Here is a 22,016-nt window from a genome sequence, read left to right on the forward strand (position 1 = left end):
ATAATAAACGTCAGCAGATATGTACTGCACAGGAAGTGTTAAATGCTGGGAGGTTCATTAAAAGAGTTGAGAACCCACGTTTGTGTGAGCTGGAACATTTACATTGAGGAACCCTGTATGTATAACAGAGATTCAACCGCTGACATAACAGCAACAATAATAAAAACGAGCTATAGTATTATCCTGATCTTTTTGCCTCTCTCCTTGGTTGCTCTTCCCTGACTCCATCTCTCTGGAGTCCAGCCTCTGCCCCATATCCCAGACAGGTCCTGCAGTCCTGCCTGCCCCGCCTCAACATCTGTTCCCCGTCCTCTCTGCTCCTTGGCTTGTGCCAGGGCCAGCTAAGCGCCAAGACACCCATACCATCGGCTCTATCGCTGCCTGCCAAGCATCTGATCAAAGGAGACAGCTGTCGAACGGATCTACATGCCAGCCAGCGTTGATGCATGAGTGAGAAATGGGCTGAGGAAGGGAAAAATTAAACATCCAGCACCATCAGCACCACCTTCCCATCCAGAAAAATAGGTTGGATGGACGGTCGGTGGACAGCTGAAGCCATACGGCCAAGTCCAACTGAATAGTCGGTTTTACCCACAGCAAATAGAATTAGAAGGGCACAGATGGTGATGCTCAGAGGAGAATAAGGACAAAAGGACAAGGAAATTAAATATATTCAAACGTTTTTGTTTTCCTGAGAGAGGTTCACATACGAAGGATAAAGGAAAGTCTGTAATAGTTTTACTCTGCACGTAGAGCAGATTACCGACAGGGCCAGGGTAAAGGTTTCACTGGCAGTGAGGTCAGGTTAAAATAGAGAAAACACAAAATATATTAATTGCATCAGAAGTTTTACTCGTGTATGCACGTGTAGTTTTTCTGACCTTTAACACCTTGCAGTAAAATCTGTGGTGTTTTAAGTTTTGGGTTGAGAGAACCAAAGGTATGGTGCTGTATTGCCACCTTGTTGGGTTTAATCTAAATAGCGTAATTAGCAGAGCCCTTTCAGACACTGGTCTTCTACGAGCATACCGCAAGCTAAGTTTGACAGCTTAGTTTAATGAAATAATCAGCGGTCAATAAATCCATCACATTAATTAAATGAGTTCCCACTCAACAGTTTACAAATTAAATTAAAATAATTTCACCATGCAACAGTGGTTCATTTTGTAATAAAATAGAATTTAAGTTATTCATGTAAAGACATACATAATAGAATGCAATGTGTAAAAAAAACAAAAACAAAAACAGCCTCCAGCCATGCTAGACTAGACTCTTTGAGTAATTAATTAGGCAGAGCTGCATCAGTGTGTGTATGCTCACACAACCAATGCTAATAAACATAGTTATGAATGTTTGAACGCATTTTCATAAGGACTAAAAATTCAGTTGCTGAGGATATTTCCAGACTGGACCAAAGTGGTTTAACAACAAGTGTCTCATCCAAGAGCCGTTAGCTAGCTTGTCTTCAGACTAGCTTTAGCATTAAAACAAAAACATGATGCGAAAAAAATAAACTGTTAAATAACGGAATAACAATGGCGCACATAACAATCTTACCTTCCCCTTTCTTCAGAAAACAGCCGTGGGAGAGTGGAGGTGCCTCTGGCGCTGATTTTACACGGTAATGTTCATTTACCCGAAAATTGCAGTAACTTAAGAACGCATTAATATACGGGAATACTATTAAAATACAAATGCTCCTAATGGAAGGAACCCTTCTTTAGCAACGTATGTGGCAGAAAATAACTTTGTCTGTCAACGTTACAATAATAAAACCACGCGTTTAATCATATTCACCTTTCAAGGGGTTAATCCACCTAGTGAGTAAAATCGATTTAAAAATCCAAGATGGCGCAGGACTCTCTACCGGGCAGGTTGACGATTGAGCAGCAGCTCGCCCGATGCTCCCTCCAGTGGCCGGAAGATGTATTGCATCAAACTTAAACAGGACATATAGCAGGTCCATGATGTTTTCTAGTTGTACCACATTTTTTCTGTTACTAAATAGACGTTGAGTTAAGATGATTTTGTATAATTTTTGATTTAAGTTAACTTACTGCAGCCTCGAGCAAAACGTCACATTTTTCATAATCCTTTATCCATTTTAATTTTGTTTATTTGTGTATAATGGGCATTACAGCCAAGAGTGTGTAATAGCTCATTAGGATTGAGAACATAGCTTGCGGGATGATTTGGATTAGAATTGATTAGGTTGAATCTTCCACAAGCCTCTCATACAATTCCTACCAGTTCCAGGGCTGCCCTGCCGAGCCTGACCTTTGCTCTCCATTTCACTTACAATGTTATCATATCATTATTAAAACATCCAATGAATAAATTGTGTTGCTGTTGAGCTGTAGAATACTAATGTTTGCTCAGTGTGGCGAGCGGACTGAACCTCACAGGAGCTCGACAATATAATGCGTTAATTCAGGGAGAGCTGCTTCTGAGCAGGATTTAAATACTTTGGATTTACTGATAAATCATGCAACCTCCTTTTGACTACGTTTAGTATGAGCACGTTAGATTGTTACAGTAATTAAACCAAATCCTTCTTCATAGCCTAATTGTCACATAAATATTAATAACAATATCAGTGCACATCTTTTCATAAGGGGATCCAGTAAGGAATAGGCACCCTCTCCCCCTTGTGTATGCTAGTTTGTTATTTAAACTTCTTTGCCTTTACCAACACGCTGACTCCTGCAGTGCGCTAAGTAATGGGAGTGGTAGACCAATTAAAGCACCTCAGGGAGCCCAGAGGAGGATGTGAGACAGGGTATGTGCAGTAGCCCCGCATCCAATTAGGGTGCACTTCCACTTTATCGAAGTGTGGTATGGAACAGCTGGACCAAAGACAATAGCGTGTGCTAATAAGACCCAACTTGGCTCGAAAAAACGTACTGGTTTCATTTGTGTTGAATAATGGATCTGTAAATATGGAAATGATCTAGGGACCGACGTGTCAGTCATCACTTTCTCTGCTGAGCTGTAGCTGAGAGGACACATCTATACTGTGACTTGCCTATGCAGTGAGAGGAAGGGAAAAAAAACATTTGCGTTTTGGTCTTTTGCCTTTAGATCGCAGAGATCTTCCTGTTTGGACAGTTTGCTAAAACGATCCAAGTTGGACGAAAGTAAACGTCTTTAATCGTCATCGCACAACCTTTAGGAGAAATCAATGCACACGGCCACAAAAGAGGAAACGCTGCTCAAATGGAAAAAAAAAAACAGACAAACTGTGTTTGAAGGGCAGGAGTAAAAGGAGAAGAGGCTAATTACCTTTCATCATTCATTTGGAGTTCAGTTACAGCTCAGCATGCTCCCTGCAAACATGGAATAATGATACAACCTCTCACTGCATGATCAATTCCTTTGATAAATACTTGCTACGATCCTGGCTGCATGACACAGATGAGTTGGCAGTAATTAGGCTCCTCAAAAGCAGGTGTGGGTGTATGAAATGCTTTTAAATGCAAGGCGAGTGCCGCGTAAGAAAACACTCTTAACAAGCAGGGAGAATTTCTGATCAGTGTTAAGTGATTCATCTATATTACCTTTAAGTATTTACCGACTTAATTTAACAATACAGGCCCAGCAATTAAATGGAGTTAAGCAAGTTAACGAAAGAAATAACAGCAGAGGGGACGCGTGCTTGTTATAAAAATTTTATTTAGAATAAAACGTAGCCATATTACACGTAGTGTGGTCATTCTATTTTACATACCTCAGGAGAAGCGACACAGTTCTGCCACGATACTGTTCATCATGATTGGAATCATTAAAATCATCAGCAACATCGTCAATAGTCTACAGTCAGAGGAGTTTATAGTAGTGTTGTCCAGTCACACAAGTTTTACAGGATAGCATATAGCACAACAACATAACGCAGTGAGGGACCAGTGCTAGAAGGCCAGTGGAAAAACCAACAACAGATAAAGTTAAACTCATCATAACCGCACGGCGAGCTTCAGCAGGCCACAGACCCATTGTGGTACAGTAATAGTAACTTCTTTTTTTTTTTTACTTGGTATCTCCTCATTGCAGTGTACACCAATACAGTAAGCTAGAGATTAGAATGCTTAACAAGGTTGTTCTTGTTCTGTAAATGACCACAACTGTTTCAAACAAGTTTACAAACCACAAAAACAAAACTGTCTATGAGTCTGAGGTAGCAAGGCAATCATGGCTTTCCTCTGATTTCTGAACATATATCTTTTTTTTTTGTTTGAAAAAGAAAAAAATTTACATAATGACGGCAGGCCTCTTACAAACCCAAATTCAGAACAACTTTAGATTTAAATCTTTATTCTCCAAAACGCCTCTCTTTATACACAAACCCTCTCTCAACTCTGGTCTCTGTCTTCCACGTGTGGAATGACAAACTGTATAGGCACAGAAGGGGTAAAGTTTACATTAACAAATCGCAGTCGACTCAAAATCTGCCGGCATTTCAACGCTTTAAAGGGGAACTTGACATCGAGCATGCTACGAGATAGACCTAAACATAACAAAACAGACGCTTGAACAGTGACAGTCTTCAAAAATAATAGTCTTTTTTCGGCCACGAGATGTTGTTACTCAGGAACTGTGCATGCTCCCAAGCGTGGAAACCTGTGGCTACTTCCGTTGACAAATAAACTGGGCTGGGCTGGATGGTACAAAGCAGTGGAATGACAAAAAAATAATAATTATGTAACAGTTTAATTCCCAGTGAGGGCAAAATTTAACAAGAAGGAAACACAAATCTCAAACCACCCTCTGAAAAGAAAGCATATTTGACTTTACAAAGCCCCGTGTCCATATACTAATTTGCATATCTAAAGAAATCACTGACAAATGTTGAACGAAGTTCAGGTACAATCTACAGTTCATAAAATATACAGTTTGCATAGTACAAGACAAGGTGGTAAAATGAGTTAAGTTGTCTGGTCCTGTGCGTCTTTGGGATTTAGGATCGGGGGGGGGGATTGTTTGTTTGGGAATGGTTCGGTCTCCTTCAACGCTTACTGTGCACGCTCACAAGCACGCCGTCCTCTGTGGTGACTGTCCTCACATCACCTGCAAAACCAAGAAACACAAACATGGAATCATCGCGTCGGATCCGACGTCAAAGATGACGCCTCTTAAAACTGCTGCTGAAAGTTAGCTTTTAAACCCGCCTCATTTCTCTTCATCAAAACATCGCTGTGTGGAAATATCAGAGGTGCAAACAAAGTAATCGGGTCTGAAAGCCGGTGGACTCGGCCCCTCCAGTCAGACACAGTCCATTAGGAGCTCGGTGTGAGGGGGGGGGATGACGAAGGGAAGATTTCACAAAACCTGTCTTCTCTGAAATGGAATTAGGCACTCAAACCTATTCGCCCATGCATGGAAACCAACAGAATGTGTATGGCACAGTGTCTGCCAAGGACAATGGAAAAAAAGGGAAACAGAATAAAGTGAAATACCGGTAAAAATAGACTCGGGGGTTGGAAGAAGTTTGGTTCCCTTCATTTCCTGAGGGTACGGAATACAAATTGTGTATCGCAGGCTTTATAAGAGTCACGATGAAGTTGACGTCAATTCAATTTAAAGGTGAAAAAAAAAGCTGAAAGCCAAAATTTGAAGGGTAATGGTCATCGCAGAGGGAAGAAGACATTGATGTGGAAGTTTTGCGACGGACACCACAAATGGATAAATAGCAAATAAGCACTTAAGTGGCACTTAAAATGAATAAGCTGAGAGCGAAGAGACAAAATGTTTAAAAGCACAGTGAAGGGAAAGTACAGAACGGTGTGAGCGGAGAGGCACCAGAGCGGGGTAAAAAACAGGGAAGAGGTCAGTGGCAGAAGTGTTCACAGCGCCTCTGTCCCAAAATGCACCTTGGCTTCAGACTGAGGGAATGAGAGGAGCTAATGGCACTCTGGAGGGATCCATTAGTCGTCTCTTTCTCACAGGCCACCAAATGTGGCCGGCTGAGGCAGGTGAAGGCTGTGTGGAGGGGAATACTTTTGTGGCGGCAGCTGGAATTACCATCTCAAACGTAGCCTTGCTCAATGTTCTCTATCCTTTGCCTATCATTTAAAAAAACACACACCCAGGAACGCGGGGTAGTACCTTCCATACAAGCCACAGATACAGAGTTTATAGAAGGTGGTCTTACCTGGGGTCGTGACGAGAGGCTCGAGGCTGTGGAAGACAAAGCAAAGAGACAATAGAGCAGTTTAACACTTGAAGTTCATCTACATTAAATGTTCGGCCTCGAACATAATCACGCGCTGCCTCGGAGCTGTGGAGTCACCAAAAGCTAATAATGCCGGAGCGTCTACTCTGCCGGATTAGAATGGATTTTTAACTAAAGCCCTCGTAGGAGTTTTGAGTCGAATTGTTCGAATGCAATTAGAAGTCAATGAGCTCTAACTCGCTATCCCAACCTTTTATTTTTTGTTTATTTTTCTATTTGATTAACATTCCCAGAGATGGATATCCTTTCAAACTCTTGTTATAAAGAGTAATGAGTGTCCGAGGGTTTTCCTGATCATATCAAATAGCAAAGAAAAAACCTTGAGGCTAAAATCTATGTGAGAAACTGCATCAAGTCCAGTCCACAATGCAGAGGAACCAGCGTGAACTCCACAAACCATGATCACACTTCTAGATAAAGCACACTCCATATATCATGGACACGACCTTTTCGAATTCATGACTACAAATAAGAGCACAGCTGCTCCGGCTGCCATCATTTACACACGACAACCCACGGCGCCCACACACACTAATTCATACACACACCACCCACAAACAGAGTGGAATCGATGCGTGAGGTAAACAAAGGGAAAACAGATGCAGAGCAGCCGTATGTGAGGAGGGGAAAGAGGACGGGGAAGACAGGGAAAGCAATGAGAGGAAAGACAATTAGGAGGAGGACGAGGAGTCAAAATGAAATGATTCTGATTATGCTGATTGAATCAGGACAGAAGCACCGTTCCTCCACAGCCTCAATTTCCTGGTTCTATTTCATATCACAACGCCTTGGGGCGAGATGTGAAAAGTAGACGGATAAACAAAACAAACGACGTTCTGATTTGTAGATCATAGACCTGCAAAATATGTTTTACTTAATAATAATAACGTATAAAGGGTAAGATAACAGCTGTTAATATTTAAGCTTAAATTAGACACTTTTTTTACTGTAACAATAGGTCTATTAAATCAATTAATTGACAGGAAATTAGTCACAACTGGTCAATATGTTGATATTATTATATAGACTGGTTTATGGATATCTCCATATGGTTTAAAATGTTACATTACTGTAAACTGATCATTTTCTGAACTTACAAAACTGTTCTGCCGCCTGTTGTGTTATTTTTCCTTGACCCACTTCATTATGTCTGATTATTACTTATCAAAAATCAAATTTCCTGCTTTGTGAAAGCCAACCCTCAATAACATCATGATCATTTATTTTCCCCATATCACCCAGCCGTGAAATTAGGGTTAGCCACTATTTTCATTAATGATTTATCATCTCAGTTATGTTTCAAGCCAAAATATCTATGTTTCATGCCAAACAATAACTATCTCAAACTTTTTCAAAGGATTTGCCACTTTTCTTTGTCATATGCTTAAAAAAAAAGAATATATTTGGGTGTTGGACTGTTGATCAAAGATGAACAAGTGATTTGAAGGTGTTGTGTTGAATTTGAGGAAATTGTAGTTCAGAAAAATGTTGGTTAATTCACACATTTTACACATTTATTTTCTGATTTTCTGAGGGAAAAAGTATGAACAGTTAAACTGAGCACTACTTTTCTGCTGACCAGCGTCCGTGTGGCAAAACACAAACAGCCTTCAGAGGCCGAGAAGTCACAGGGAGGAGTGGGAAACTTACGACTACATGCAGGGAAGGAGTTGTTAATCTGCTCCATTACATCTGCCAGGTCAGAGCTGCTGTGATGGGAGTCCAGCAGCTCATCTGAACACACACACACACACAAACACACACACACACACATATATATATTGAATTTCAGTTACCACAGACCCTTCAACATGGTGGTCACCACAGTGAGCAACAAGTTTCCATTTGAAACCGCCTGAAAGCAACATTCAGCGTACCGACTACATGCTGTAAAATGTAGCTCCTGCCACATCCTGTCCTTGTCTTCATATATCAAGAGCAACGGTATTGTGAGTGTTTGTAGCCGAGTGTACAGAAGTCTGTTTGAGCTTCAATGTCTCACCTGAGTTTTCAGTAAGTGGCCCTCGATCTTGCACAGTTGGAGAGGCCACTCCGTTTACCCTCGAGTCCATCTCCGGCTGAGAGAGAGAGAGAGAGAGAGAGAGAGAGGGGAGTGGAAAAAAAGGAAACTCCATTATTATAATGTAATTATTCCACTTGACAACATCAAAATTAGCCGTGCTTCACAGCGCCAGTAGGAGACAAGGGAATACCGGAGGGCACAATGAGGCTGTTGTTGTGTAGAACAACATTTCTCATAAGCATGCCTCTGTCGACGTCCCGACTCGAGTTCAACATGCAGGACATTTGGATTTTGGAAATCAAAGTGTTCACATCTGAAGTACTAGGGAGGAGACGTGTATCTGTCCTGTCTAACACGTCTGGAGGTTTATCTATTTGCTGTTTGCGACCGGGTCTCGTCTGAGACAGACTCACTGTTCTCTTGGTTCAGATACGATGACAAAAGTGAAATCGTTAAAAAGTAATTTTCTGTGGCGGGTTCATAATTTAAAGCAAAAAAAAAAAGAGTTCAGTGCAAGCGTGGCCTGTTCACTGATGATTTTCCTCCTTTATAATTAACATAATGATTTGAGTCAGGACTGGTTAAAAAAAAGCAATTTGTGAAAACCAACAAACATAAAACACAATGACAGTAAAAAAAAAAAGCCCACTTACTCCAGAAAAACATAACAAAACAGTATCTCGATCGATCAATTAGAGATTAGGATGGCGTAAATAAAGTAGTGTGGACAGTTGATCAATTGGTGAGAACACGCTCTGTTGCACAGAGGAGAGCGCTTGATGTCTGGTGACATTTACGGCAGACTCTCACACTCCCTTCAGCTTCTCAGCTGCAGGAAACCGAATCAATGTAGCCTCCCTCCCCTCCCTCGTCGCCCCCCTTTACTTTTTCTTCTCCTTCGTCTCCCGGTGCCCCCGGCGTTAGTAAAGGCTAACATGTTGGAAACGTCTCTGGAGCACAGCCGCTGTCTTGAGGCTTGTCTGAGAATAGCTCAGGTCAGGGCTTCGGCCAGGCTTTGGGACTGTGAATTCAGTGGGTGGGTTTATTATTCTGCAGCTTGGCAGTAATGCTGCATTTGATGGAAAGACATGTTGACGTACATCAGGACTCCGGGGACTTAAATGTCAGAAAACAGAAGTTGTTATTACTGTGTGTGTGTGTGTGTGTGTGTGTGTGTGTGTGTGTGTGTGTGGGGTGGGGAGGTGCAAGTAGGTAGTTGTGCGTGCCATAAATGTTTGCGCTTTATTTGCATTTCAGAATCAGTATCGGATTCACGTCACAGGCGGCGAAAACTCATGCTGAACTGAAGACAGAATCAGTTTACTGTATACAAAATACATAATGACTGGCACAACATGCAGTAAGTCAGAATTGTACTTTGGTACAATTTTAAAGGACTTACATATTTATACTTTACTCCACTACATGTATTTGACAGTTATTTATACAGAGAATCTAAGAAAATATATCAGTAATAGTAATCCAATAACAGTACATGATAATATAATACTGATAAGGGTACTTTTACTTGTCAAGATTCAGGACTTGTACTTAGAAAAGTGTATTTCTACGACAAATCTACAGTATAAAATGAGAATCTCCAGCATGGTGAGGGATGGGTGCACAAACCCTTTTTCACCCATGGAAATGTTAATCTTCATCCATTAAAAATCTGCCGAGTCACATCAGCTGCCTTCCCCGGGCCATATTGGTGGTGAGTTATTACTGTGGCTTCATAGCTTCGCGGCTACCGGAGAGCCAATACGTCGCTCCTGTGTTTGCTCAATCTGATTTGTTTGTTTGGCTTGAGGATTGTGCTTTTCTCTTTCTTTGGCACAAACAATCCCAGCTCAGTGAAGCAATTCAATTAGATCGGGAAGTTATTGATATATAGACTGGAAACGAACGCTGGACTCCTGAGTGGAATGGTAATGATGTGATTAGGATCTAATCCGAGTTAATGAACATGTTTTGTTATTCACAGGCACGACGTATTAAAAATAAATGGAATGAATGAAACTGAATGGGTAAGCACGTTTAAGTACAAACGTGTGGAAGCCTACGCGGGTTGGTAGGTTCACAAGTACATATTTATGTTGATGATTTATTTGAGTCACTTCTTCTGGAAAAAAATCCTTTAATTTATTGGAGGCATTTTGTATCAGCGTTGCACTTTTTAAATGAGTTTGTTGTTTCACTGAACTGTGCTCGCTGCTCCCCAACAGTAAACCTAATGAACTAAAAGAAAAGACAACTTCATGACAGTTCCTAATCACATCTCCTCTGGAAGAAATATATAGATTTCACTTATTTTAAAGAATGTCAGCAAAACCCTGAGTAAAAAAACTGTGTTGTCTCATGGTACTTTTAAAGCACACATTGAAGCTTTTTAAAGCTGACAAATGCTAACAATTGCTTTCAGATCAACTAACTGTGATTAGGCTACTTCAGGTTTGAAGTCCTTTTCCATTAGTAAACAACTTACAATATTTATGTTTTCTAAGCCCCCAAACTACAGCCGTTCTTTCTGCAAATGGCCTCTTCACAGCTGCAGTTAGAATCCATTTCAGTGTCCGCCGTTGTTGTCAGGGAAAAGTCCACAACAGCACGACTCCCTATCTTTGTAACATATGTCTATACTGTCTCCTCTCAGCCATAACCCGTGGCTGATTGGGATCAATCCGCCCTCCAGACTGGTGCAAGCGTTCCGTTACCTGGTGCAGTAGCTGTCGGAGGCGGTGGAGCTGAGACTCCAGCTGTTTGTTGTGTTCCTCCAGGATATGCATGCGGGCCTCCAGCCGGCCCTTGTGCTGTCGGAGCAGCTTGGCTTCAGCTAGGAGATCGGCCTCATCAGGATGGGGAAACGGACCCTCCGAATCCCAGGGGCTTCCGGGGAGGGCCCCTCGCTGGCCATGTTGCTCCTTAAGCTGCTCATACTCCCTCTGGAGGGTCCTGGGAGAGAAGAGTTAGAAAAACAACACCTACCCGTTATATCGAAGGCCGAAGAAGGATTCATAAGTAAGTAAGTAAAAGCTACAAGACCACAATGCAAAAATACACCATTACAAGTAAAATGAGGCCTCATCAGTTATTGCCAATGTAATGTAAATATCAGAAGTAGAAAAATGGCCCCCTGTGAGTGATATACTATTATATATATTATGGTTGGATCAATACTACTGATGCATTAATGTATATGCAGCATTTAACTATCTTACCTGGGAATGGTTTTCAGTATTTGTAAAAAAAAATGTTTATGTACCGTATGATGTATGAATAAATAAGATTTTTTATTTATTTTTATTTATTTTTTTTATTTTTTATTCTTTGTTCTTTTTTTACTTTCTATTTTTTATTTTATTATTTATTTTATTTTATTTATTTATTTTTAAATTTTATTATTACTATTATTTTTTTTTCTTTCTTTTCCCCCCTGGGTAATGGGGGCGGGGAAAAGAAAGGCCATGTGTATTCAAGTTTACTGTGTGAGCAAAATGTGTGATGATGATTTAATGTACATGCCCGAAATAAACAAATAAATAAATAAGTATTAATATGTATTTGTGTAGTTTATGCAGGTACGTGTGCATTTGTATTCCCTCTTTTAATGTTATTATATATTTCACATGCTTGTGAAGAAGTAAAACTTGTAGCCATGTGTAACCATTAACTTGACAGGGTTGTATTCCTGGGAGACTTGTTACGTATAAATAGATCAGAGGACTTATGTTCCTGAGAGCTGGGCTTTAATGTTATTAAATATATTTTATTTAAATTTGTACATAATTCATGGCAAACATATGTATTATGTTTGCCGTGATTTATGGAAAAAAAAAAAATATATATATATATATATATATACACACACATATACATATCAATGCTATGCCTTTTTGTTATGCAGCAGCTGCTCGCCCTGGAAAGCTTCTCTCTTTTGTTCCTTTGATTAAATAATTATCACAAACTAACAAATATGGTGAAACATTATTATTATTACCAATGAAAGACTCTCAACAGAGCATTAAAGCTCCTTCCTGAACAGTGGTGTCACACTTAAATACCACAGTCATGTCTACCTCTGCTTTCTCAGTGAAACACTATTGGATATAGAAACACAAAGGACCCCCCACCAACCCTCTCACTTCCCTCCCTCCTCTCCTCCCTCTCAGTGCAGAACCATAAGCTGCCGTGCTCTACTTGAGTTGGCATTTATGAGCCCGGCTGTAAAGCTCTCTCTCTCCTCCTCCTCGCTCTCCCTGAGTGCCTGTGTATGTGCGTAATCAGTGTTAAATCACTCCACTGGCTGTGCAAACGCACCACTACAACAATAGATCGCAGACCGACTCCGTCCCTAAGCCGTCTCCATTTACTAATCAAACCGGGGAAGGGCTTGGCTTCTGGGACGGACCGGAGCTACGGGAAGTGTGTGTGGATCGTTATGTATTGTGCACTGGAGTGTTTTTTTCAGTGTACATAAAATAAACTTTACGATACTTTTGATATTAACAACTTCGGATTGATCTTGGTCCACACACACGATATTTTCCCTACATTTTGATGTCTTAAACAATCTCTTCTCCCGCTTGGATTCTCTCTCCTACTGCCTTACCTCTGCTCCTCCTCCAGACGAGCGATGATCCGCTCCAGCTCGCCTCGTTCCTCCCTCTCCACGGCCTGCAGGATCTGGGCAGGACTCTGGGGCTGACTGCAAGGCGAGACCTCCCCTCCCAGGGTCTGACAGTACTGCAGGATCAGGGCATGTTCGTCGTCCCTGTGGAAGTGAAGAGTCACGTTGGTGAGTATAGCCCAGATATCCTGTCACCTTGAGTCGGCTCAATTCACCTTCTGTTCTCGCCAAAAAACTGCAGAAGAAGAGTGATTTCAAGCAAACGCCAAAAAACACTGGAACTATGTATGACAATAAAATGCAGATGCTTGTAAACTCCAAGAATACAAACTTCATTCTGATCATTTACAGTCCCTAATTACAACAATTAAAAGTCTCTCTGTTTTTCTAATGACTGTCTGTCTGCTACTAAATCAATAACGACTTAATGTCGTTTCATCTAAATGGATATTCTTCATTTACAGATTACAGCTGGGGAAGTTTACTTTTACTTTGCCACGTTTAATTGTCTTCGCTCAAGAATAAAAAGGTCAGGGGGCAAAAAAACAGTCAGCTTACTGTAAATACAAAGAAACTAATCCAAACAAAGATTGTGGCCGCTGCTTTGATATATAACATCCTCGGCTATTGTGGGCCTGCTACGCTACAAGCTCCACAATCCCTGGTGGAACACAGATGTGTCAGTCTCTCTCTATCTGATAACAGGAAGAAGGGAGGGCCGCGAGAAGATGGAGGGAGCAGAGAAGAGAAGAAGCTTTCAGACGGATGGAAAGATATCGGAGGGGGAGAAGGCTGCCGTTGTGTATCTGCTGTCTCGGTGAGCTGAAAGGAGGTGGCAGGTCTTGCCAAAGCTTAGCTGTCACCTTCATTTTGAGACACAATCTGAGCCTTGAAGACTAAAACCTGACAATCACCCGAGCACAAAAAAAGATGACAGACTATTATTTAAAAATCTTTTGCATTGCTTGAGTGACTGTAATTTCTAGAGCCAGTTTGACAGTTTGAAATGCAGTTCGGCTGAAAAAGTTTAGTGGCATGGTGACTCCATGTTTGGCTCTCTCTCCACCGCTGACTTCCTTCTAGATTCCAGCGTGTCCAAATATGGAGGAGCACCGAGGCTGTCATTCTGTGACATTAACATCCTGCGGTTGTGTAAGAGCAAATATATTTTAGACATATGGTCTGCTAGCATAATATATACAGATATTTTTGCAGCTTCGGCCATTGTTTCCATCAGTAGAAAGGCAAGGTGACATTGTGACATCAACAGTGTAAGAAACAGGCGTTCAGCAATAAATAGACCAACAATTTGACCAGACTATCAAAACGTTATCATTTGAAAGTGGCAGCAAACCTGAAATGTTATTATGAATCCATCATTGCACTGAAAAACTATGTATGCCCAATAGAGCTGTCAATTTTCCTCTATAATACTAATTTCATTACATATTTTTTCATCAATATTGAAATAATATTTGTAATAATAGTTAATGCTCAAATTGAGCCTATTATAAATATTAACTTCACTACACAGGCTTATGTGTAAGTTGCCAATGCCATTATGGGCAATGTGGTTGTTTTACTTCCTGTCCACTAGAGGGCGTTCCAAAAACATTACCAATAAATATGTTGCCATTACCATAGTACTGATTTTTTTTTACTATTCAAGTTATATTCGATTCCCGAAGTTCATTCCAACAGCCCGAATATCCAACCTGGATTCTTGATTAAATCCCATCAGATCTCCAGATTTCCATATAACAGCAACTAACTCAGGGCACAAAGGTACTTTAACCGTTAAGGAATGGTTATCCAGATTGTAATACAATGGAATTACCTCTAAGTGATGGATAATGAATCACTCTTTGCTCTTAAAAAGGTGTAAAACTTTTAGACGAATCTAAAGGCAGGTAGTTTAGTATAGGATGCAACTTCCTTTTCATGCATAACTTCCCATCAATACTCTCTGACCCTGTGAGCTGGAAACAGTGCTGTTCTTGCAGCCACACCTCAATCAGTGACATCCAGGCAAGAACTCTTGGCACCTTTTTAAATAAGCAGCGACTTGCTATAAACTTGGTTCACAGAATCTTATCAAGGCCGGGACATAACTGAGTGCATAATCCCAGCTATAATGAGTAAGTTAATCAAATACGCTCTGGAGAGCAAGCTGGCAAACTGAAACGTCTAAGGTTTTACACAATACACACTTGAATGTCCCCACGGGGGCGAATCAATGAGTACTCGGAAAATATTCCGAATGCTATTATCGCCACGTGAATAATACGAGAGGTTGCGAAGAGGAAGCTTTTTCTTGCCCGGAGATGACAGTAATTACAGTATTTCATGGCCAAGGACTGGGGCAAATGGACGGCTAATGAAAGCTACACAGAATGAGGCCTTCACCTCTTTTAACACAAGAGGAACAATGTGCTGAGCCAGCAGACTGCCATGTACAGTGAAGAGAAAAGGTTTTTTATCATTTCAAGCACATGTTTAGAGGGTTCTTTTCTTGAAGAACAGGATTTGTGTCCAGTTCAACTTTTTCATATTTCATGAAAATGAAAGAACAAATGATGAAAGAGACTTGAATTAAACTTTCCAAACACAGACCTTGGCCACGCTCAATTAAATAAATGTGCATTCCACTGCCTTTATCTCCTGGAACCAGTAGCTCTTACTTGCCTTTTTTCTTCTACAAATGTAACTTTTATAGTATTTCTGAAAACTTTAACAGAAACTTCCATCAGATGCACAGAGTTTATTATGAGTCACCCATTAATTTCACTCCTACGTGGAGAGTGAAGGCATGCTAAAACTGCTGAATTACTGATCAATGAGAAAAAGATGTCAAATTCCACACTGCAGCAACACACGTTTCTATTTGAAGAATATGCATGTTTTGAAAAGAGAGATATGGACGATGAAGAAGTCCCTGTAGACAAACTGGACCAGACGCAGATGAAACCGAAGAGCCTGGTCTGCTTGAGATGTCAGCCTTAAGTTAAATCTGATAAGACAGTCTTTTCTCGCCACTGTCCCGCTTGCTCTCGGGTGATGTAGGGACTTTGAAAATCATGAGCGTGCTCTAGTCCTGCTCTATGTGAAAAGTGTCCTGAGATAGCTTTTGTTATAGTGTCATCCACTATAAATAAAATTGAATTGACAATTGGTGGCATTGTTGTCTGCTGGGTTTAGGGGACGGGGGTCCAATTAGTCAGGTCTCTGACTGCAGCAGGACATATTGGCCGGCAGCAGGACCCATGAGGACAGGGGAAAGGTATCATTACTAGTAGAAACGGGCACTATGGGAGACGGAGCTGGCTCACAAACCACCTGAATGCTGGGGGAAAGGAGGAAGTGAATTAAAAAGGACTGGAGGCTCGGGCAGTGGTTGAAGAGGAAGGAACACAGAGAAGAGAGAGATAATGGAGGAAGGGAGCATCAGTGTGGAAGAAGAATAAAATGTGAATAATGGGGATGAATTCCGAGGCTAATAGCTGCAATGCATTGTGAATATGAGCGTGGTGCTCGGTGAGGGCGAGTCGGGACTTGGCTGAGGGTATTTTTACAGTCTTTTTTTATCCAAAAACAATAGTATCTGGGCCTGATGCTCAGCTAAAATATTACAAAGCACAAGCAGTTCCTCTCAAATTGAAAAGCCCCATCAGCTGCCTAGAATGAGCTCAGAGAAAGAGAGAGATAAAGACAAATCTCTCATTCCTCCCCTCCGGTGGGATATAAAACCTCACTTTCTGTGGGACGTCACAGTTAAGTCCAGGTGTGTTGTTTAAGATGCAGTGCGTCAATGAAGTCTTAACTGTTTAGCTCTGTGCGTAGTGTTTAATCGCCTGGGCCCAAAGGTAAAACACAGAGTAGACTACAACTAAAAAATGATGAAAGGCGAGGACCAGAAAGAGGGGAGGACAGGGCATGATGAAAGGAGGTGATGAAAAGAATAGGGCTGGAGAAATTAAAAGGGAGAGGGACAGGAATAAAAGGGCAGAATATCAAAAGACAAGGAAAAAAGGGCCAGCACTGGGGGAAAGACTGGAAAGCGAGAGATAACCAAACGAAAAAAAAAAGCCAGGCGAAGCAGGGAGTCTCGCTCCTCTGTGACGTCCCGAGGCGTCGATGACAACGTCGCGCTTTGGCTCGAGGTCAGAGAAAATAGGCACCACTGACTTCCTAATTAAGGATTCCCTTTTAGATAAAAGCAATGCAGGACAAAAATGACACAAGCATTGAAACCACTGGCACACACACACACGTTATCTCTAGAGTTCTCTCTCTAACACACACACACACACACTAATATACATATATACTAATTATTGATATCGCTGCACAACTGGCAGCAAGTCCAAATCCGTGTTTGCCGGCTTTGAACGATCAGAAAATACGAGCCAAGAGCCAAACATGCATGTAATTGGCAAACGCAGTCATCCATGTTACGCTATGCATGTTTTCATAAGCTCCAACGCTGCCAAGAAGGCACCTTCTACCATTGTGTCACAGGGATCATTTTTGTAAGAGAACGTGTGTGTGTGTGTGTGTGTGTGTGTGTGTGTGTGTGTGTGTGTGTGTGTGGGTTGCTGTTTGTGTCGTCCACACAAACAGCCAGATGGAGCGGTGCGATAGACAAAGAGGCTTGGGTTGAAATCAGCTCTAGGCGGAAAAAATAATAAATCTTACAAAAAGAGAGGCAAGACAATCAACCACTGCGAAGCAAAGGCATTAAAAAGGAAGAGGATGGACTGAGGAATCTGACAACACAATGCACAGCCTCCTCTCAAGAGATATGGCTGAGTGGGCTGGTTTACTTGAGTGGTATCAATATAGTGGCTTTCTTAGGACTCCATGGACACTTTGGTGTATACAAAAAAAGGGCTACAGAATAATGTGAACGACATTTTATTGCAGCACGTTGCCGTTTGAGTGAGCGTTATCACATTTATAACAGCCGATTTGCATATACCTCGAATGTGCATTAATACAAATGTAAAATTATCTTGAGGAAACCAAGCGGGCTGAAACGATGACTGTACAACTCTGCTGCCTCTGAGTTACAGAGTAAACAGAAATACACACTTTGATGTGAGGAACCGGCCTCATTAGCATGGCTGCTTTGTCTGAATATATGACCAGAAAAAAAAAAAATGTTTCCCCCACAGACGCATGCGCCTCCACACACTCACTATCTCTGCTGTAAACTGTGCACACTTATAAAGTTGTATTTGGCTATAACTTCAGTCATACTTCATTTACCTGCTTGGAGATGACCTTCTTTGGGATTTTTATTGCTTTGCAACTGTGGCGTTGAGGTCTAGTCAATATTTTTTGCAATAAATAAAAGTTTATTGTGTCCTCAGACCTTGCATTATAAAAAAAAAGTCACATTAGATAAAAAAAACGGAGGCTTTTTTAAAATGACATATGCAGTACGCACACTATGTGCTCCATGCTGATAAGTAAATTCCATTCCAAACGCATTATTTATGGTATTGTTGGTGATTGGCATGTAAATTCCCTTTTCTTGAGTTGTTGGGCTCTTAAATCTCCAGTTACATCACGGCTGTTGTTGTTTTGCAGCAAAACCGGATGCAAATCTTACAGAAATGACACCGATGTGAAAGTGAGCGAAAGCACAAGGACTATGATTATGTTCTAAATGTGCCCTGGTGGGTGTTTTTCCCTCCGCTGTTAAACCCATTAGCCTTCATTAAAACCATCATCTCCCTCACCTCATTAGCGCTCGACGCACTTGTGTGTGCAAGAGTTTCGATGTTGTTTCCAAGCTTGCGATGATAATGGCTTCTTCTCTTAAATAAACCCAGACTACAAAGCACAAAAGAGTAAAATGGAATGGGGATACGGCGTTACGAAAGCTCGGAGAGGAAAATAAATAAAACCATCTCCTGCTCACCTACACATTGTGTCTTTCTATCCTTCTGTCCTTCGATTGATCAGGTGAAAAGCAGAGAGAGTTCTTGGGAGCCTTCAATCAACCACCTTCTGTTTCTATAACTCCACACGGCAAGTTCGGATGAAGGAGAAGTGTGGGAGCAGTAGTCCACAGGATGGAGGCAAAATCAGCAGGGGATGTGACCTATCACAGAATGAAGCTTGATGCTCCACTTTTAACTGTCTTCCCATGTTCCTTTTCACTCTTGCTGTAAAACTCCTTTATTAAGAAATGTTTTTTTCTTTCCCATAGGAGCCAAACAGGGAATCTCTGCACTCTCCAGGTACTTTGCAACACTTCTGAAAACACTTTTTTTTTTTTTTTAAATAAAGAAAAAAACCCTCTCTGTATCTGTTCATGGGTTGATGCACAAATTCATTTCCCACGTGGCTAATTTCCAATGTGTTGTGATCGAGTGTTATCAAAGCAGGCTATCAGAAAAGAAAGTGATTCCCTCCAGAGACAAGAAGAGTGTGTGTGTTTCTGGACACTGAGGTCTCCATGAGCTCACAGGTTTCATTCCCCCGGTTCGAATCTCACTTGGGAAAAGGGACAAATACTATCCTCCAACTCCATCCTACAGAAGACTTCACACACACCAACGAGCTAACTCCAGAAACTTCAGAGCTCCTGCACTTCATCGGCTTTCTCCCTTTTTAGTGATTTCTTCAGTGCCATGTCCTCATCTCCTCTGATCAATGATAACTGGTTATTATCGGATACCCTGAAACCAATCACTCTCACTTCTCATTGTTGGCACTCTAATCCATTACGTGTCCACTCAAGTCCTGTCCTCCCAGCTGCATTCAACCACATCCCATCGTCTTTCCCCCTCTCACCCTTCCCTTCTTTTGCTCTCTCAAAACTACTGTCTATTCTGACACACTCGCTCTTGACCTCTTTTCAGCAATGTAGAAAGCCACCTTGTTATTTCTTTGGCTGGCTTTGAGTCACTGAAAGCAGGGGAGGCTGGTCTTTGGCCTGCCCCTGGTAGTGAGTGCACAGGAAGATGTCTCAGAGTTATAATGAAATGAAATAGCAACAAAAATGGTCAATATTTGACTTGACTTTTGAACTAATGAACATGTATGAATGTGTACAGCAGATGAAAAAGAAGGCCTGTGAAACGGTATTTGGAGGAAATGTAGAAATGTATAAAAAGGTGAGAGCAGCAGTGACTTACATGCTCCCTGTGGCTGAGCTGCTGTCTGTGGGCAGGGAGCCGTTGGAGCGCTCCATCTGGGCCAACCTGACAAAGAAACAGTCATTAGCGGCTGAAACTTCCAGAAAATGCAGAACAGCGATGCCAATAAATACGGGCCTCAACGCCACAGTAGCACAGCAATCAAAACATCAAGACGGTAGTCTCCAAGCAGGTTAAATGAAGAATGACCCAAAGTTACAACCGAATACAACTTTGTAGTGTAATGTGTGCACAATGTGCAGCAGAGACGTGTGTGTGTGCATGTGTGTGTGGGGGTCTTGTATCCAGACAAAGCAGCCATGCTAATGAGGCCGGTTCCTCGGATGAAAGTGTGTATTTTTTATCTGCAGCAGAGAGGCAGCCAGCTTGTCCAGCAGATTAAGAACACAATCCACACGCTAAACTTCCCGCTGAAATTGAAGCGTGGCAGAATATTCATGGGGGAATTTATCATAAAGTTATTTAAAGTCGTTTCCACTGGTGAGACCTCATCACTGTGTTTATTTTACCCATGCAAATCTCTAAGCCACGCCACAATCTACAACGTCAGCGTCTATATTTCACTTTTCTAAAATTGCAATTCACAAGGACTCGTGTCCGTGTCACTGCTGAGAAAACAATGTGAGCAGAAAACGCTGAGCGGAGGTTAATGGTGTGTGACCAATGAAAGGTTACAGGCCAGACAGAGCGGCGCTGCATCAGAAGAGCCTTTCATGATTAAAGCTGTTTTTTCCACAAGTGGCCCTCATCAGGTTCAGAGAGGATCGGCTTCGGCCTGATTAGAGATGCATTCAAGGGCCAAGATGGGATTTGTGATACTTTTGGGATCTTAATAATCAGACGCATCTCGACATCAAACATGAGGAATTACAATGTCGGCGCAGCAGAGCAGTGGCTGGGTGATGTTGGTGATGATTAACCGCAGGTCACACGCTGTGTACATGGGTGTGTCGTACGCAGCAGGACCGCTTGAAGGAGGCGGATGACAACAGCTATCAGGCGTGAGTGGCTGCATGAGTTCACTCATCAAGCAGACTTTCACAGTCATCTGACACACAAGGGTCGACAGTGTAATATGCACCATTGTCGATTGTACCTTCACCTAACACGTAATAAATGCAATACTTATTATTCCACAACAGCATATTTCCACTGCATTAACATCTAGAGATGCTGTGTTTTCCACCGTGTATACATTAAAAAGTTCCGGCTGAGAGTAATGATCCCATATTTAAAGTAACCCAAGACCTTTGTGGAGCATTCATTTGTACCTGATTGGCAAGCCGTGACAGAAATCCAGATATTGCTGATTGTGTTCTTGTTCTGGTGCTGTCTGAGGGGAATCTTTTTCTTCCCTCATTTGTCCATTATTGTATGGTGAAATAGGTTTCAGAATGAGAGTTAAATGAAGGGAAAAATAGTCCCTGAATAAGTAAAAGGGTTCTTTGAGTAGATAGAGAGAATTTGCTTTGTTTGTGATTCTGACCTAAAACTTGAGACTTGCTTCATTGTAAGAATAAACAGCAAAAATCTCTCTTGAGGGAGCCGGGAGCAACTAATAAATAATAATGTAGGATTTGTATGATTGTCTGGAAGCTTTGCTGTGGAGTCGAAGGGAAACAACTTTTCTTTCAGTTTCCTCAAAACATTGCGCTACATTAGATCTCATTTTCATTTCATTGAATTTCATTGGAACATACTATATTCTATTTTAAATATAAATGCAACTGGACGCCATTTATTTTACTCTTTTAAAAATGGATTTCTCATTCTACGATGAAGCTTTTTAAATGTGCGACGTTTAAATGCAGCTTGCAAGTCTTTTTATGCGTGTGTGTTGTGGAATCTGAGGCGATGAAATGATGACTGGGGGAATGCGATGCGTACCTGCTGGCATACTGCTCTATCCGGGAGTGGGTGTCATCATGAGAGAGCTGAGGTGACTGGGACAGCCTGGAAATGAATGGGGTG

General features: G+C 41.5%; 1 protein-coding gene across 1 annotated transcript; it reads right to left on the reverse strand.

Moving 5' to 3' along the window:
* Positions 1-3,654: 3,654 nt before the first annotated feature.
* LOC311026437 (utrophin-like) lies at positions 3,655-22,016 on the reverse strand. Its single transcript, XM_084030003.1, has 8 exons — positions 21,933-22,016; positions 20,025-20,090; positions 12,859-13,020; positions 10,964-11,201; positions 8,229-8,304; positions 7,877-7,960; positions 6,146-6,171; positions 3,655-5,061 (listed from the first exon to the last, which is right to left on the reverse strand). The coding sequence occupies exons 2-8, from the start codon at positions 20,078-20,080 to the stop codon at positions 5,053-5,055; spliced, it is 651 nt and encodes a 216-aa protein (XP_083886129.1). The 5' UTR covers positions 20,081-20,090; positions 21,933-22,016; the 3' UTR covers positions 3,655-5,052.

The sequence above is a fragment of the Eutrigla gurnardus genome (assembly GCF_963514095.1).
Source record: "Eutrigla gurnardus genome assembly, chromosome: 16".
NCBI lineage: Eukaryota > Metazoa > Chordata > Actinopteri > Perciformes > Triglidae > Eutrigla > Eutrigla gurnardus.

Excerpts from the sequence above, each read along its gene's own strand:
- LOC311026437 (XM_084030003.1), bottom strand. The coding sequence starts at position 20,080 with ATGGAGCGCTCCAACGGCTCCCTGCCCACAGACAGCAGCTCAGCCACA. Across the intron at positions 8,305-10,963 it reads TCCGACAGCTACTGCACCAG|CCGGAGATGGACTCGAGGGT; the intron begins GTAACGGAACGC and ends TCTCTCTCTCAG. Across the intron at positions 6,172-7,876 it reads CTCCTTCCCTGCATGTAGTC|CCTCGAGCCTCTCGTCACGA; the intron begins GTAAGTTTCCCA and ends TGTCTTCCACAG.